This window comes from Chenopodium album, chromosome 18, assembly GCF_948465745.1.
Source record: "Chenopodium album chromosome 18, dcCheAlbu1.1, whole genome shotgun sequence".
Taxonomy (NCBI): domain Eukaryota; kingdom Viridiplantae; phylum Streptophyta; class Magnoliopsida; order Caryophyllales; family Amaranthaceae; genus Chenopodium; species Chenopodium album.
In genome coordinates, this window is record NC_137851.1 from 11,434,892 (window position 1) to 11,453,689 (window position 18,798).

General features: G+C 34.1%; 1 protein-coding gene, 1 long non-coding RNA gene and 1 pseudogene across 3 annotated transcripts in view; 1 reads left to right on the forward strand and 2 right to left on the reverse strand.

Annotated features, from left to right (window-relative positions):
* Positions 1 to 2,650: 2,650 nt before the first annotated feature.
* On the reverse strand, positions 2,651 to 5,784 carry LOC145591811 (tRNA(His) guanylyltransferase 1 pseudogene; annotated as a pseudogene). The gene is made up of 3 exons (XR_014102348.1): positions 5,684 to 5,784; positions 4,711 to 4,837; positions 2,651 to 4,617 (listed from the first exon to the last, which is right to left on the reverse strand). The product of XR_014102348.1 is annotated as a tRNA(His) guanylyltransferase 1 pseudogene (transcript).
* A 15-nt stretch (positions 5,785 to 5,799) lies between these two features.
* LOC145593087 (uncharacterized) lies at positions 5,800 to 6,783 on the reverse strand. The gene is made up of 3 exons (XR_014102546.1): positions 6,548 to 6,783; positions 6,195 to 6,354; positions 5,800 to 6,113 (listed from the first exon to the last, which is right to left on the reverse strand). It is a non-coding gene; the product is annotated as an uncharacterized LOC145593087 (long non-coding RNA).
* Positions 6,784 to 7,046: 263 nt separating this feature from the next.
* The window catches only part of LOC145591482 (myosin-15-like), a 32,838-nt gene continuing 21,086 nt past the window's right edge, over positions 7,047 to 18,798 (forward strand). The window contains exons 1-12 of the mRNA XM_081647944.1: positions 7,047 to 7,537; positions 9,036 to 9,179; positions 10,008 to 10,153; positions 10,316 to 10,472; positions 10,882 to 10,940; positions 14,030 to 14,186; positions 16,049 to 16,198; positions 16,277 to 16,413; positions 17,159 to 17,305; positions 17,386 to 17,487; positions 18,494 to 18,551; positions 18,646 to 18,747. Coding sequence (XP_081504070.1) covers positions 7,415 to 7,537; positions 9,036 to 9,179; positions 10,008 to 10,153; positions 10,316 to 10,472; positions 10,882 to 10,940; positions 14,030 to 14,186; positions 16,049 to 16,198; positions 16,277 to 16,413; positions 17,159 to 17,305; positions 17,386 to 17,487; positions 18,494 to 18,551; positions 18,646 to 18,747 — 1,482 coding nt within the window. The 5' untranslated portion in view covers positions 7,047 to 7,414. The remainder of the gene's footprint in view (positions 7,538 to 9,035; positions 9,180 to 10,007; positions 10,154 to 10,315; positions 10,473 to 10,881; positions 10,941 to 14,029; positions 14,187 to 16,048; positions 16,199 to 16,276; positions 16,414 to 17,158; positions 17,306 to 17,385; positions 17,488 to 18,493; positions 18,552 to 18,645; positions 18,748 to 18,798) is intronic.

The window sequence follows — 18,798 nt, forward strand, 5'->3', positions numbered from 1 at the left end:
CCCCTCTCTAAATCTATATAATTCCCCTTATGTCCTCCATCACTAAGTAGTGAACTACATATTTGCCCTTACCTCTATTTCATGACCCAAGTATTCCTGATTTTCCTCATCATCATTCATTTCGTTTGCTTCCATGGCTCCCTCTCATCATTCACTCCTGATTTACTAATTTTCCCTTCCCTCACCTCCCTTTCCCCTCCCTTTCTCTATTATTGTTATCTAAACATAGTGTAAGAATGGTTTTTTTTGAAGTGCTTCCAACCTCTTCCTTCCTCTATTGTATCGAAATCTCTCTATATCTCAGTCTTTCTTTTTCTCTCTAATTTCTCTCTCTCTCTTTAATTTATCCGTCCTTCCTTCCTTATCCAATGGTGTAGCATAATTTACAAAGTTAATCCCTACTTGCTATCACTTCCCCCTCTTCTCATATCCCTTCTAACCCTTTTCTATCTTTGTTTACAACTTAACACTTTATTCATATGGTTTTACAAAACTTAAATTCTTTTTAAAAAGTGTTGTTTACCTAATCCTTGATTACATACTAAAGATGGACATCTAAAGAGTTCTTCATCTCGTTGCATTTCCTCAAAGCCTCTCACCATTTTTCTTTCTTCATTTCACAATCCTCTTTTTTTTAAAATTTTTTTTTTATCCATATTCCTCCCCCATAGGTTCTAAGTCTCTCTTATAATTAAACTCATACTAAGAATTGAAGTGTTTCTTACCTCTTTCCTCCTCTATTTACTCCCTCTCACTCATTTCTTTCTTTATTAGCCCAAACACTATGTGCGAGTAAAGATAAATTGAGTGAAAAAAGAAGAATAAATGAGGGAAGCATCATCAATCAGAAGTATTTATTTTTCTTCCACTTTTAATTAACAAAAATCTCTCTAATTTGGAAGGAAATAAAAGGTTCACCTGGCCTTCTCCCTCCGCTTACCTCCTTTCCCCTTTCCTCTTTTTCTTTCTCCTCTCTTTCCCTTCACTATATATTATTATCCATACATTGTGAAACTTATTCTGTCATGCTCTTTCTTTCTTTTATTCATTCACAATCCTTCTTATCCTTGGTCCATCCTCTAAAAGCCTTTAAAAATCATAGGTTTTTTACTGTCTCACTCTCTCCCCCCTAGATTCTCTATCTCTCTAAGCTTTCTTTACCTCCTCCTTTTTCCAGACCTCCCTATCTATTTTCTCTCTCGACCTATCTATCTCTTTCAACCCATCTCTCTCTTTATCTCTCTATTACTTTCAAGAGCTTTCCCCTCTCTCTCTCACTCTATTTCTTTCTCTTCAGGCCTTTCTCTACCATTCTCTCTCTCTCTCTCTCTCCTACTCTGTTTTTTCCCTAGTCCATGTCCCTTTCTCTTTATCTTACTCTCTTTTTCTCCCATTCCTTCTCTCTCTATTGATCTCTTACTCTCTTTTTGTCCCAGTCCTTCTTTCTCTTCCAAATATTGTATGTATTTGTTACCCCGTCCCCAACAACCACTTTATCTTATTCAAGGTTAACTCTCTCCTCTACAATGACTTGACTAATTTTTTTCCAGTCAATAATAGGTAAGTTTAAAAAGTCTAAAATCTTTTCAAAAAGTATTGTTTATGTACTCCTTGATTACATACTAAAGATGGTCATTAAAAAGTTCTTCATCTCGTTCCTTTTAATTTCCTCAAAGCCCCTCACCATTTTTCTTTCTTCATTTCACATTTCTATTTTTTCTCTATTTTCCTCCCCCATAGCTTCTAAGTCTCTTCCACAAATAAACACTAAGAATGGTCTGACCTTAGCTTGCATCCCTGCTCCATCTAGTTTCTCTTTTTTTTATTCTTTGAAAAATAAAGGTCACATTTGCTTCCCTCTCACTCAATTCTTCCTTGCTTTATTGGCCCAAAACTATGTTTAGATAAAGAGAGATGGACGGAAAGGAAGAGAAAAAGAAAAGGAGGGAAACATTATCATTGTTTGGATATTCAATGCAAGGAAGGAAAGGGTGGGTATTGGAAAGATCTATTCCCTTTTGATTTAATAAATCAAATCTTTATATTGTTGGAGATATTTTGAAGGAAAAATAGAAACTCACCTTCTCCCTTCCCCAACCTCCCTTTCATTTCCCTCTTTTTCCTTCCCATCCTTTTCCTTTAACTATTATTATATTATACACATGCTCTTTCTCCCCTAGCCTTTCCATCTCTTTCTCCCTCCGACCTCATTATATCTCTCATAGAAAGCTTTCTCTGTTTCTCTTTTTCTTTCGGCCTCCTCTCTCTCTCTTTTTTTTTTCTTCCTGTCCCTCTGTTTTTCTATCCTAACACCTCTCTCAACCCCTTTTTCCATCTCCTAGCCCTCTTTCTCCTTTCTCTCTCTCCTAACCCTCTTCTTCTATTCTTCTAACTCCTCTCTCCTGGCCCTTATTATTTCACACTCGCTCACATCCTCCCTTTGCTCTCTCTCTCTCTCTCTCTCTCTCTCTCTCTATATATATATATATATATATATATATATATATATATATATATATATATATATATATATATATATATATATATATATATATATATATATATATATATATATATATATGAAATTCCAAGAATAGAAATAAGCTTGAAGTTGACCACTATTAAACCACTAAATCTGCATGTAGATATATCAAATAGAATGATAATTTAGTAATTTAGCTGCCCTAATCCCAACTCACTCTGAGGTGAGTGGAGAAAAGAGATAAATTAAATACAGAAAAAGTGCAAGACAGAAGCTAGCTTAAAACTTCTTCACAGGGAGTACCATAACAAAATAAAACATAATTAAGAAAACTACCTTCATCTTAATTATTCCTTAATACTACCAAATTCATTGCAATACTTACAACAATAATATATTACATTCCTAATTATTATTTGATAATCAGGAAAATTCTCTATAAAAACTTCCTCTCCACACAAGCCAAGAAGACCTTGTAGAATGTCAACACATTTCCTACCTGGCCTAATGTGCAGCTAATACCAAGGTCAACACATCTGTTTATAAAGGACCTCGTAGCAAGCTTGTTCTCACAGCAAGTTCTCAAGAACACAACCTTGGCTCAACAACGCCTGCCAATCTACCAAGTTAGATTTGTTAGGCTTGCAATCCTAACTCACGGAAAAAAGGTACTATAAATAATTGCAGCTATAATAATGTAAATTGAAGTAATGAATTAATATGCATGCTCCTGAAATAACAATGATAGCTTTAGAAACAAAACCATTCAACAAAACTTGATTTCAAAAACACAAGATATTTCAGACATAGTGGCAAGAAAAAGATGTATTGGTGAAAGAATCCAACGGAATCACTAAAACTTATTTGAATCCCAACAACTGAGACAACAGGGGATAATTAACACTGTACAATGGAAAAGGAGGAGATCCCATAGATGGAGAACACTGTACAAGGGACACACCATATCAACAACTTTGTTAATCATGTATACAAATTAATTAGAGCGAGCTCTGCTCTTTCTAAAACAACAAAAGTTGACTATTGAAATGCATCAAGCAAGCAAAAAGCATCTTGTGAAATACCAGAGGATTAAAACTTTTCAAAGAATTTCAAAATATGGTTGCTTAATTCTCCTGACTTTTCTTGATTGATGAAGTAAGCAGCTCCTTGTTTCTTTTCTTTTCTTTTTTTTTTTTTTTTTTTGGCGTGGAGCAGCTCCTTACCCTTTAACAACCTCAACCAAAAGTGCTACATCTCTCTTGAACCACCCTAGTGTAAGTAATCCATCATGTACGGAAGACTATAGGTTATGTCCAGCTCCCCCAAAATGAACTTAACAGTTACTTTAACTTGCACCCCTGTCCATGGTGCTATGAGCTCCCACGTCCTACCAATAAAAGGGGAAAAAAAAGTGTAACAGCATTCATTATTCTGTGGCCTATTGATATTGAAATGCCACAAAAGCATAAATTCAAGACATTTGCATTGGCAACTTTGTTAATCCTAAGAATTAAGTAAAGGATTCCTAGTGATTCAAATCCTAATTGCTGTGACAATGAGTCAGCACTAACATGCTAAAGCTATAAACGGATTACTGACCTCTATTCACACCTAATCAGTTTGTTGACATAATGGAAGCTAAAGAAGTATCAACTGAACAAAGAAAACATCCCTTAGCTCAGAAATCAGAGAGAGAAACATAGTAATCTTTCCACTTTCCTGCACTTATTTATATTATCCCACTTCATCATGAATAAAGAGCCCTTCCCATTGTTATTCCCACTGCTTATAGTTCCTCAATCGATATAACAGTATCAATTCGATAACCTCACATTCATTTTGTTCCATATTGAATCGCTCAACGCTTTCCCCAATAATCCCCCCATGCTTATCACAATTCCTGCTACACATCAAGATATTACTGAATAACTAATCTTTAGATATACTACTTGCATCACAGTTCAATAATTATTATATCAACAAAAAAAACAGCTCAATAATCAAAATTCCCTAACCTCCCCAATAATTTAATTTTCTAAAAATTTAATAACAGTAATCGCAAATACAATTATTATAATTCAACCACAAACCTTCCACGTCTCTAGTAAAATTTTGACTCCTTTTTCAATATAAAACTGCAAGGGCAATAGCAACAGCAACAACCAGTTGATAAACATCAAATTAAAGTTTTCAAAATATAGCAAGTAGTAAATGAGAGCTATAGGTACCTAAATTCATCACTATATCCATATGAAAATATTATGTCAGCATACTCCTCCATGACAGCAGCAGCACATGATCAACTCCAAGGCTATTCTATCACGAGGCTTCTCAAATTTATGAACTTCAGAGAACCTGTCATATCAAGTTCACCCAGGTAAGAGAAACTTAGTTAGCAAGTACAGGGGACAACCGTGCAATACAAGGAGGGAAAAAAGGTTTAGAAGGGTAGTTAAGAAAATAAGCCTTCAACACTTCACCATATACCTTATGAAAATAACTTTCATATTGTGACAATCAATACCGTTTCAACCACTCAAGAAAATTTATCAACTTGATTTTAGCGAAGAACCAAATCAAAAGAAAAAGAGTTGTTCAAACTCTAAATAGAAGCAAGTCCTCCGGTATATAAACTTATACCCATTAATCAGATTCAATTCATTATTCTTAACAATAATCAAAGTAGCAAAGCATGAGTATAAAATTGATATAATCAACAACAAAAACCAAAACAAAGAAAAGTTTTGTACTCTTAACTTACTTACAATTATTAGAAAATTGACCAAAATAGTGTACTTAACAATAATCTGAGGATGTAAGGAGTATTGATTTTTTAATTTATGTTTACATCACTTGGATTCTTTAATACTTGCTTCTTTGTATTGGTTTTTGTTGTTGATATCTCAATTTTATATTCATGCTTTACTACTTTGATTATTTTTAAGAATAATGATTGAATCAATTTAATCAACAACACCCCCTAATGTTGTGTGAATACTCTAGTTGAACTCTAACAATGGAATGAGTGTGAATCTTGGTAAAATGATTATTGGCAATGCCAAGTTATTTAATAAGCTGATAAATAAGTGGCTATAATAATCAAGCAAACAAGGATATATACTCAAATAAGCGGCTATTATAATCATGATACAAGAGTCATCTAGGAAGACCATCTTTTTAAAGCAAAAAATAGAGACTCACCTTTGAAAATTCCGGCCGTCAATGACAACAACAATCATAGTGGGCAGCATAATTTTGTCTTGAACTTCAAAGGACTTAACATACTGGTTGTGAGCATCTAAAACAAACAACTCATCAGAAAACTCCCGTAGTCCCGCCATATATCCTTAATCAAGTTACATTGAACAAGGATCCTTTGATTACAATAACATCAAATTTCGATGAAGTAATAACCAAAAATAGCAAAATTAATCTCCACTTACAATTCTCATAATACAGGTAAAAAATTTACACACAAATTATGCAAAGAACTGAAAGAAGTATTAGCAGGCCACAAAAAAAGTAAATAAAATAAATAAAAAAAAAACCCAATTCAAACATGCAAGAGTAGAGATTTCGAGGAAACCTTGATAATTTGACACATTTAATCCCGAATCAAACCAAACCGATGCTATCATAAGATGAAAGACGAATTCAATCACAGCAAGAAAGCAATAAAATCATTGAGAGTTAAGGATTAGAGTTTGCGAACCTTGAGAACAAGGTCAGGAGTTTTTTGACAATGAAGGATGTTCAAGTTCATCAATCCATTTGAGATAGGCTAGCCGTAAACCATGGATGTGGTGATTGTAGTTTGCATCTATCGATAGTCGCGGCGGCGTAGGTTGTGGTGATGGTAGAACTCTTCATCGCTTCAAATTAAAGAGAGGATACATAGAAAAATTCAATTACAAACTTAAATTAAACCACAAAAAACTCAAATTTTCAAATACCCACAAAGATTCACATTACCCCATTTCACAATCAACAAAAGTAACTCAAAATGTTGGGTAATTAACCATCAAATGAACAACAATAATAATCAGAAATTTATTTTTAAGTTACCGAAAAGCAGTGACGGAGGGAAAATTGGTGGTGGTATTTGAGCCGCCGCCCTTGATTTCACCGCTGCTGCTCCATTCTTGCTCAGAAAATGTAAAATGGAGGGAGGAGAGAAAATGGAGGTAAGGAGAGAGAAAGCCAGAAAGTTGACTGTTTTGAGGGGATTCGGGAAGAAGCGGCAAAACGAAAGGCAGGGAGGAAAACCAGGAACCGACCATGGGAAAACCACCTACTTAAGAAAACCCAGTCAAAGCAAGCAAGGGCAAATCTGGCAATACATTAATGTTGGGGGCAAGAGGGTAATAGCGCCAGAAGTTACTATTCATAAGAACAGTAACTTCCCTCTTGAACTTTTATATGGTTTATTTATAGATTATAGATTTGATAGGTGAGATGAAGGATATTATTGGATCGAAACCCGTCACGAGTCGACATTTACTTATTTATTGGAGTACGATATCGTGTGTAATAACTCCGTATTTTAATACAGTGCTACCGACCACATCATCCTTTAATCAAAGTCTAAACAAAACGGGCAGCAAGATTTGCAGAATATTTCAATCAACTTTCAAAAATGTTGACGTGTCTCACACGAACAATTCTCTAAATTTTTTTTTTTTTTTTTTTTTTTATTTTCTCTCTCTACGTCTTCCGTTTCGTATGTCTTTGCCCATTTGTTTTGTGTTTGAGGGCGGGAACTTCACACAACTTTGCCCCTAATTTAACCCCCTTTCTCTCCCCTCTAGGGTTTATTCAACTTCCAATTTCCCCCAATTTAACTTGCAATTCTACTGGAAAACTGTCGAATTCTAGGGTTTTTGATGTTTTGAGGAAATTGTGAAGTATTTTGTTGAAATTTAAGGATTAAGAATGAGTAGTATTCGAAAAGGTGCAAATGTCTGGGTTGAAGATAAGGATTTGGCTTGGATTCCAGCTGAAGTCATTGATTTTATTGGAAAGGATGTTCAAGTTCTTACTTCTTCTGGAAAGAAGGTGAATTACTTTTTGTCTTTGAATTTTCTGATTTTCTTAAAAAGTTAAAGTTGATTTCTGGTATAATTTATGCATAAAAAGTTAATATAATTGTGTTTTGTGGTGTGAATCTTGTGATCAATGATTATGTCAAAAGTGAAAATTAGTTGGAGAGCTGAAATTGACTTCTGGTGGTTGGCGATTTTAAGTTGAACTGATTAACTTTGCGAATTGCGACGCATTTGGTGTGATATAGTTAATGGTTCGTGGTTTAGTCGTTATTGAACTCGAATATTGATTTTGATGAATTTAGTGGACCACATTTCGAGTGCAATCAGTAAAAAGTACAACGTACATTTCTGTTAAAGCACAACAGGCAACAAACTTCGTATTATTGGAATCAGTTTTTAGACTTTATAGTTTATACCTCGGACAAGTTAATGTGGGATAATGCAGTGTTTTAAATTTGTGCGGGAAAGAATATCGTGTAATTGGAAACTAATTATTCTGTCCTTTGATGCACGTATGTAGAATACCAATCATGTTGATTGGCTCTTGTTGACTTATTTTATCGATCAATCAAATGAGTGGTGTGGCCTTAATATTTCGTATTGGTGTGAATCCTAAGATAAAAAAGTACGGTGTAAGGTTTGGATTTGATTTATCGATGGTAATTGTGCTACCTGCATGTGTTGTATGAAGCGAGGAGGTGCTCTTGTGGTTACCTACAAAGAATTTAGATTTACAAGAGTTACTTAAGCACTGCTTATTAGTAGGGCTGTGAGGTTCCTATAGCTACGTAAGTCATTGATGCAATCGAGATGAACCAACATGGTAATTAAATTGCCATTTCAGTATTAGTACTAAGCCAGTAAGGATTTAATGCAATTGAAGTGCATCACACGTCTTCTTAACAGTGAGATAGTCAGCCATTTGTTGTCTTATTGCAAGCTGGCTATGAACTCATGGTACCAATGGAGTGGGTTTGTCCCGGTATCTTTGGATTACTTATAGCCTTAATGTCAGTTCTAGAAATCTTGAATGGTGGAAAGTTACGTGGCAGTCTACTTTGGCTGTCATCTGGTAATATAGTTGAAGAGGAATGATATGGTTTGTTTTCTACCCAAATTTTCTTTGTTAAGTAAGTGGTGTGTCTAAATATACTTCGGTCCCATGCTCATGCAGTTTTCCTGGAATGCCCTTGTTTGATGTGGAACTTAAGTTGCATATATTATAAATTTTTTGAATTGTTTGTAGACCCTCCCTTTATGTACGTGGTTCTATCATTCAATGGAAAAGACAAATTGGCAAGTTTATATTATCAATAAGAAAAATCCTAAGTGCCTGAAATAAGAAAGATTCCTAAGTGCTAACTGGAAATTTGAAAATTAATAAGTAGACTAACAATTTACTGTCTGTCTTTAATTTCAAGTCTTGAATATTTGTTTTTACACTTCTACGGTGGACATTTATCTGTATTTTCCCTCCAAGTTTTAGCGAGTTTGGTTTTGTTTGTCAGGTTCTATCTTCTCCAGAAAAGTTACTTTTAAGGGATCCAGATGCTGATCTTGGTGGAGTTGATGACATGACCAAATTGACGTACTTGAATGAGCCTGGAGTTCTATATAATCTAGAGAGAAGATATGCATTAGACACCATATATGTAAGTTAATTGTATTTCTTGGTCTTTTCTTATACTTCTGTAATTGTATCTGAAATAAATATTATCTGAATGACATACTCTTGTAGTTCCTATTATATACTCTTTTTCCCTTGAAAGATTACTTGTAAATAAGGAGGCATTAATTATTATGTCATCAGATTGTATTAAATTGTTTTATTTGCTTACTTTCACTCCTATTTCCTTCCATGAAATGTGACTAAAATAATGATATATTCCAGGGGGCAACTCATTAAATAAGGGCCATTTGGAGATTATATAAGATTGTAAATTCTTTTGCCATAGTTACAAACCTTATCTGTATTCTTGAAGTATGTAGCATAATTAATAATTTGATTGTGATGGGAAATTTGAGGAGGCTGGATTTGGAATGATAAACTCAGTGGACATTTAGAAGGATATTATAGCTGTTTTGAAATCTGAAATGTGACAAAATGGTGACCACAGCATAAATAATTCGACGGATTGCTTGTGGGTCTATTTTACTTTGCTTCTTAGCTGGTTGCTTGAATATAATAATTCAGACCTTTAGCGCATCAGAAAGATCCTTTATATCGAATCCTCTATATCTTTATATGGGAGGTTTGATTCAATATATAAAATCTGAAATGTTTCTGTTCTTATTGTCGTATAAAAGTAGATTTATGTGCAACATTACAATATATGATTGACTTCTTTATTAGTGAGGATAAAGAGACATGTATTTGGGGGGGGGGGGGTATGGGTTTATGGATAAATTCAGTATTTTTGGGATAACCTCCCATGCAATTTTGTCCTGTTGTTGACATTTTCTTTTTTTGTTTGTCTCAGACTTACACTGGAAGCATTTTGATTGCCGTGAATCCTTTCACTAAACTTCCACATCTTTATAATGTGCACATGATGGAACAATATAAAGGAGCGCCGTTTGGTGAGCTGGATCCCCATGTCTTTGCAGTGGCTGATGCAGCATATAGGTATCCTCTAATAAAACATAGATATTAGACATGCTCATTTGTGAAAGTTTACCTATAAGAATCAGATGATTGGTGCTTGGATTGGCCCTCATAGACAGATTAACTTGTAAATTACTTCAGAGAATGATGTACTTGGATTTTGGAATGGCCTTCATGATGCAGAGCAATGATTAATGAGCATAGGAGCCAGTCTATATTGGTCAGTGGAGAAAGCGGGGCTGGGAAAACGGAGACGACAAAACTAATCATGCAGTATCTTGCTTATATGGGTGGCCGTGCTTCTAATGGTGAAAGATCAGTTGAGCAGCAAGTTCTAGAAGTATGTCTTCAACTAGTCTTCTTTTAATGTTATGAATTTCCATCTTTTAGGGTGTTAATTGTTAATATTTTCTGTATGATTCCTGTTTTGAAAGGAAATAAAAGCACTCAACCCTCTTGGCAGTAAATTTATGTTTATTTGATCCTCTGTTTCACTTAGGGAGGACTCTGAAAATATGAAATATGAATTCAATGATGTTCATTTTTGTATTCCTTTTGCATTCGTGTAAAGTAGTTGAGATACTGGGACTTTTAGGAGCTCTTGTAGCTACTCCCACGCACTTCTAGCCATTAAGTCAGCTTTTCAAGTGGTATTCCTTTGTTAGCTGGAGGTTTGCTTGATGTATTGCATGTCTCACTTAATATGTTCAAATTGCTAACTTATGTTTTTTTTGGGTGTGTGTGTTTAGTCAAATCCACTCTTGGAGGCATTTGGTAATGCAAGGACTGTGAGAAATGATAACTCAAGGTCTGTGTGCACATTGTGCTTTGGTAACTTTTTTTGTTGTATATTTCTATTATATTTTGTGTCATATATGTGGTTTTCCTACAGTATTTTTATTTATTTATTTATTTATTTTTTATTTTTAAATTTTTAAATTTTTATTTTTAATGTGAATTCAACTTATTATCTCTATATCCATGCATTGCACATCTTTAACTTTAACGGAAGTTAATTGATGTTCTTAGAATTTATCTGCCGTTTTGGACTTTCTTGTATTAAACAGTGTTTTTTTTTGAAACAAGTCAATTCATTAATAAAAAGTCATCCGACATTTACAAATGAAATCTATATTAACAAATACATAAAATTGAATCAAACTAAGGTTTCTTCATCAAAGCTACGATCGTTGAAAATATCTTGCACTGTGGTACATCTCTCGCACACATCGGTGGAATATACAACATATTCGGAGAGACGGTCTAACGATTTGTTGTAGCCGTAAGGATGATTTTCATCTGATTCGCTTGAACGCATTTGAAAACTTGACAACCGTTGTTATCTCGAACAAATCTTTACCAACAAATTGACAATAGGGCAAAAGATGATTACCTTTTTGATAAACCCTAATACGCAAGCAAACCCTAAACATAAACAAACAACTAAACTACAAAAAACTAACGACTCCACCATAGGGAGACGGACGAATATCTTCACTACTAATGTAGATTTATTGAAATCTAAATTACAAAACTAAAGAAAATTAAGGGAAAAAAATTAGACTATTTTCGGCCTAAACGGCCAATATTTTAGAAAACCCTAGAAGAGAGGAGGAGAGATGAGAGAGAATAATTACTCGTGAACAGTGTAGTGTTTATTTGAGTTGGAACTTATTCTCCCTATTTTTTCATGCTAAGGTGAATAGTTAAAAGTTGGAATCTTTCCTTGCTATCATTAATTTTATATTTTTAGAAAGGATATTATGGTAATTATGTGAGCACCTTTATAACCTACTCTCTCTGTCCCTATCTTTTTACCCCATTTGGCTTTTCACGGTCTCCAAGATATGTTTTAAAACATATATAACTCCTTTTCTATATGCTTAAAAATTATTAAAACTTGATTTTAATAAAATATACAATGAGACAACTTCAACAAGACTCAATATTATCTCTTATAGAATAATGAGAATTTGCGGTCAAAGTATTTAAAGTTTGACCCAATAATTTGTAATGGGGACAAAAAATAGGGACAAAGGGAGTAATGATAGGGAGTTGCAAATTTAGTTAGTGATGATGAGCATTCCTTCCGTCCCTATTGTTTTGCCCCTGTTTTGTTTTTTTGACGTCAAAAAGTCTGAAAACTTTGATCACAAATACTCACTCACTAATCTATTAGATATATTTTTAAGAGGGGTCTTGTTAGATTCGTTACAACGTCCCTTTAAGAATATCAAATTTGTACAATTTTTGCGCATATAAAATCAGAGATATTTATGTTTCAAGCATATCTCAGGGACCGCAAAAAATCAAATGCGGCAAATAGTTAGGGACAGAGGGAGTATTTAATCTCTTATGTGGATGATCCTGGTCGAGAATCTCTGTCCTCTAGGACATTGTATGCAACTTTCCACATATACTTGTTAGTTGTTACCGTTCCTTCAATTTTCAACCTTGTACTAATTCGGCAGTTGGTGTAAATTGTTGAAGGGAGTAGGCTAAATGGGTTTGGCTATATATATGTGCATGAATGGGTCTATCCCTTTGCCGCAGAGATATTTATTGCAATTTTTGACAGTTGGTTGATGTTCAATATTTAATATTGATTTTGCATAGAAAACAAAAAAATTGGGTTTATGCTTAAAACATTGATGGGTGTTTACTTAGCTATGACCTTAAATGCAAATTGGCATATAGAGTGTAAACCTGAATTACCTGATGATTAGATTTTCACTATAGTAATTGGTAGGCGATTTTTGCTGTATTATACTTGGTATCCACGTTTACATAAGTGAAAAAATAATTGATGTTATTTGGTTGAACTAGATGCTACTGAATGCCTACTAGCAATTGACATTTGACTGTAACTCGGCCTTTTCTTTAGCATCCTAATATAGTAATATCTAAGAAATAGGAATTTTTAATGTTGGTTCTTTTTCCTGAAATAATGGATTTGCGCCATCAGTGGAGCTTTATGCTGCGATAGGTTTTGATTACTGATCAAAATATGACTGAAGCCACATACTTGAATTCTCCCCCTTTGTTGATAGTGCTTTTCTAATCTTACCTGGAATTAGGGTTGTGTTATTCCTCATTATTTAAACAACTTTGTCAAGTTTTGGGAGCTTACTAAATCTTGGATTATTTGATTTTTATGCTTGTGGACAGGCCACTAACTGATAAGACAGGCAACACCGTATTCTTGGTAGTTACATGTGGTTGTTGTATTTATGGCTCTTCTAAGAAATGTTATTTGGACTTAATGCTTTGTACTTGAGCTAGCTGCTCACTCTGCAGATTTAATTTCAGGATTCAACTTTACTTGATTTAATCTTATATGAAATTGAATATTTATATATTTTTTTCTTTTCATTTTGCTAGGTTTTTCATGTAAATACTAACAGACATCATGCTGATTGTAATTAATTTGTATCTTGGAATATGAGGCTTTGCGCATTGTTTTCTTGTATACTTAACCATCATTATGAATTTTTCAGTGAATGGAGGGTTTTTATGATTGGTCTTTCTTTGGAAGCAGTAAACTTTTGTTAGGTATATCATGGTTATGTAAGGGGTTGTTTTTGAATATGCCACTACACAGTAATTAGTTGTGCAGCAGTGAAAATTTCTTATGTTTAACCTTAGCTGATTGGGTTATTAGAGACCTATTGTTGGCCGTGCCATGTGACCGAAACAAATCTGTTGAGAATTTAGTATTAGAACTTCTGGTCCTCTAAAAAGCAACAGTGATTTGGCGTTTTTTCCTTTTTTTTTTTTTGGTGTGTGTGTGTGTGGGTGTTTTTTTTTTCCTCTAATTGTGTTTCTATTTCCGGTTTATTATCTTGTTTTCCTTTATCTTACCGGAAGTTGGTTATTCTTCTCCATTGGTTTTTGCAGTCGTTTTGGCAAATTTGTTGAGATACAATTTGATGATAATGGTAGAATATCTGGTGCTGCAATTAGAACCTATCTTTTAGAGCGGTCTCGTGTTGTTCAAATTACAGATCCTGAAAGGAATTATCACTGCTTTTACCAACTTTGTGCATCTAAAGAGGTAATTTTGAGACTTTTCATTGACATTGATGACTGTGAAGGTCTATTAGCAATTGCTGAAGGTTTCTTGAATCTAGTAGGTTCGTCATTCCGTAATGTACTACCTTCTGAGTTTTGGTTCTGTTTGTCACGCTGTGATGTATTATCTTCTGAGTTGTGATTATGTTTGTCACATGCCTTGTGTTAATTCCCAATCATTTATTGTTGCTAGAGAACCCTTCCTATGCCAATAAAATGAAGGAAAAGTGAATAAACATAAATGGTGCTTTGGATGGCAAAATAGCTAGATTTTGTACGATTAATATTCTTATTTATTTGTTTGTAATATACTTGTAGTTCTGCGAGCTTTCCATCTTTTCTACTTTTCTCTCTTTTCCCGGTTATCTTTTTTACTTGTATACTTTTTGCCTCCTTCCCTTGTTTGAATTGTTTGATACAAATGGTTGCCATATCATTTCTCATCTGAATGTTGTTTGTCCCATGCTTAGAATAATATTGGATTTTTTTCTCCTTATGTTATAATGCTTTGTTCTGATCAAGACTTGGCTTTTTATGTGGGAAAAAGTTGCTAGTTTAAGCCCTTGATACCTCTTCCTTCAATTCTTCCTTGCAACTGCTGATTTTGCAAGGAGGAAGGTTATTTAGGTAGCTATTCTTCATCTCTTGGGTGTGTTGGGTAGACAAGAGGTCATGGTGTCACAGATGAGATAGCTAACATCTACAGTTTTCTGTACAGAGATGATGATTCAATGAGCTTTATGTTAGTCTTAGAGGGTCTAGTTGCTCTGTTCATTTGTCATTGCTAGTGAATCGCTACTTGGTTTGTGGGAATACTTATAGGAGTAGTGAAGTGGAAGTGGTGATAAAGCATTACACTCCATTGTTTGTGATACCAGTTTGTTGTACTTGCGTGAAGGAGAAAGAACTGTATATGAAATAGAAGATTTTCTAAAATGGTATGTTCAAGATTTTAAGTGCCAATATCCTGTTGTCTTAATGTAGCATGTATATTATTATTGGATCAACAAGTTTATATTTATTGCTCTATTCATCTGAGTGGGGGTGAAAAATGTTGCGGTTATCTTCTCTGTGACAGATTGTTGATTTCTTTACTACTCTGCTTTCATCTTCTCCTGTTGCTCTTTCTCCACTGTTAAATTTGTTAATGACTTGCTGAATGGAGTCAATGGACAACAAATTTAGGGACTGGAGTTCTAGGCATGAAAGCTGACTTTAAAAAAGGAAAAAAGTTGGATAGTGATTGCACTACATACTGTATAAAGAACATTCCAGAAAAATCCTGAAGCAAAGAGCTTTGGAGAAGCAAAAAATTGAGTCAGTATGATTGGGATTAAGTGTATGCCTGCCTATATTTGTCAAGATGGCTGGATGGAGCTTATTTCCTTCTATGACGAAGTTAAAACCTTATGGAGCTAGTGCTCATAGCTTCTCCATACTTAAGTCGCTGTTTAATGTGTTAGTGCCAGGTGTAGTAGGATGCTGCATGACATACTTTCTCGAGTTTGCTGTCTTTGGTTGGTAGAACTAGAATCCTTCAAATTCACAAGCCTTTTAGATCATTCATCTGGTGTGGGTTGCTTGTGGTTGGTCTGTTGTTCACCAATAAGCCTTGTTATCTATGTCTAAATGAGTGATCATTTAAGTGATACGACCTATGTATGCTGTCTTTTATTTTAGCTCACATATATTGATTCAAAGTAATTGTTCATTAAGGATTGAGGAAGACTTTTGATTCCCTTAATATCACTATGACATTGCATTTTTATGTGCCTCAAGTCATTTCTATGTGGGTGAATTCTTTTTCCATTTTTAGTTGAAGCATTTAATGTGATCTGTAAGCAGGATTCTGAGAAGTACAAGCTGGAAGATCCAAGGCAATTTCACTATTTAAATCAAAGTAAAATATATGAGCTAGAGGGGGTTAGCAATAGAGATGAATACATGAAAACGCGAAGGGCAATGACCATTGTTGGCATAAGCGAGGATGAACAGGTTATAATGGTTTTTTTTAGTTTGCAATCTTTGCATTATTTGCTCTTCAGTTTGCTTGATAAACTGTTATTTGTACAGGAAGCAATATTTCGTGCATTGGCTGCTATTCTGCATTTGGGTAATGTAGAGTTTTCTCCTGGAAAAGAGCACGACTCTTCAATAATAAAGGACCAGACATCTAGCTTCCATCTTCAGATGGCTGCTGACCTCTTTCAGTAAGTTCTTTTTGCCGAGCTATGTGTGAGTACATCTCTTAAAACAAGTATAAGATCTATTATTTGTACATTAACATTCAGCTTTTAAAAGTTCCTTTAGTTTTAAAGAACTGAACTTGGTTAGTTTTAAATCCTGATCTGTCTGAAAACATGATTGAGCAAAAAATTGGTCCTTTAGTTTAAAAAGGTGACCTGATAATTGGTTTCTAGTTAAAAAGAATGGAGTCGGTCTTTATGACTCTGTTTGTTTGGACGGAAAATATTTGCAACTGAAAACAATTTTCAAAGAAAAACGTATTCTAAAAACAATTCCATCTCATTGAGTCGGTAAGCAAGATGCAGCAATCTTGACAAAAAAGTGGCATTCCTCCTAATTGGTTTCCTTTGTTTTTTTTTCATCCGGTTTAAACCAAAAAAGGAAAGTTGGAAAAGAGTGGAAAACACTTTCCTCCAAAATACTGCCTAAATAAAAAAGATGTTAGAATCTTTTATAGCTAAATATCAAGTAACAAAAAATATGAACCTTTTGTGCAAACCAGATGAACCTGAAAACTGAGATTCTGTTAAAAAAAATTATTATTGCATCTGCAGTTAGTTTTCAAAAATTAAGCCTGCTGTAAAAAAAACCTTTAGTTAAAAAAGATAAACTTTATGTACCCATCTTAAGAAATAGGTTTCCTGTCTTGTTTTGATTGCAGTGCAATGTTTTTCAGTTGATTCTAATGAATAGCAATGGCTCTTACAGGTGTGATGTTAATCTTTTGCTGTCATCACTTTGTACACGATCGATTCAAACTCGTGAGGGAACCATTATCAAAGCCTTGGATTGTAATGCTGCTTTGGCTAGTCGTGATGCTTTGGCTAAGACTGTTTATTCTCGTTTGTTTGATTGGTATGCTTTCCATTTTGAAGTAGTGGAAAGATGATTGGAGAAATGGTGATTGAAACTTATGTTTTGTGGGACTTGTTCAGGCTTGTTGAGAAGATTAATAGTTCTATTGGGCAAGATTCGAGTTCTCGTATACAAATTGGACTTTTGGATATTTATGGCTTTGAATGTTTTAAGCATAACAGGTAGCTGATTTCGTTTTAATATTTTGCAACTGATATAGCAGAGGTTGTTATCTTTCCTAGATGTGCTGTCATACTTTTTAGTTTTTGTTTTATTGCCCAAAGGCATGTATGATTGGCGGGGGAGTAATCTTCTTTTGTGTATTTAGACGAAGGCAGTTTCTATTTTGATCCACAAATACCCATGTACATGTACCATCAATTTCATGACATACTATCGCCATTAAAACCTTAGATTGTAGCACTTGGACTTAAAAAGCTCATAAATTTTGGAAAAAACAAGGCTAACTATATATAATACTCTGTACTTTTGTATGAGCTACACTTTACTCTGTGGTTTTAAGAAGTGAGAAGAAGAGCAATAATGAATATATCAATCAATCATCCATTGATTTTGTAAAGAAAATAAAGGTACGATTTACTATTGTTGCAGAATGTAGGGAACACATAACCTTATTGATTACTTCGTATTTATGATATAATTCAACAAAAATGAAAATTTGCACTTCCGGCACCTAGTTTACATTTTAACATGTTTTAAGGCCTTTATAAGATGAGAATGTAAGCATGTCCTTTCAGGGCTGAAATTAGGACTGCCAACCTTCCCCCCAACCCCATGAGTGACAAAGCCGGGAGCTAGGTACAGAAAATGGGAGAACATCCATTGCTTTCAAGCTTGTGACTCGTTTTATTGGATTTTTATTCTCTTAAACAACCTTGAATATTTCGGTTTTGATATGCTAGAATTTTTTTTGTACAATCTTGTTTTTGTTTTTCAATTAGAATTTTGTGCCGTGTTTGTATTTTGTGAGTGTCTGCAATTCTGCGTTCTGATTGTATGCTTTTCATGTTATTTTATCTAATTTGTCCTTGGTTTTGTGCTGTGTTAAACAAAGACTTAGTTTTTTTTTTTTTTTTTTTTTTAATTTTATTTTATTTCCTTTTTCAAGTTTGTGTGGCTTAATCTGTTTTTGCACAATCTTAGATCACCAATACTTTAATTCTGCAGTTTTGAGCAGTTCTGTATCAATTTTGCAAACGAAAAGCTCCAACAACATTTTAATGAGGTCTGTGGTGATGTTAACTTGAATTCTCTATGGCCCATCTGTTAATGATATACTTCTTTCCATTAAATATTTTAACTGCTTTTCTCTTTTCCAGCATGTATTTAAGATGGAGCAGGAAGAGTATAATAGAGAAGAGATTGATTGGAGCTACATTGAGTTTGTTGATAATCAGGATGTTCTTGACTTAATTGAGAAGGTTTATCTTCCCACACTTTTTTCTCCTTTCTGTTTGCCTGTTTTTAATAAA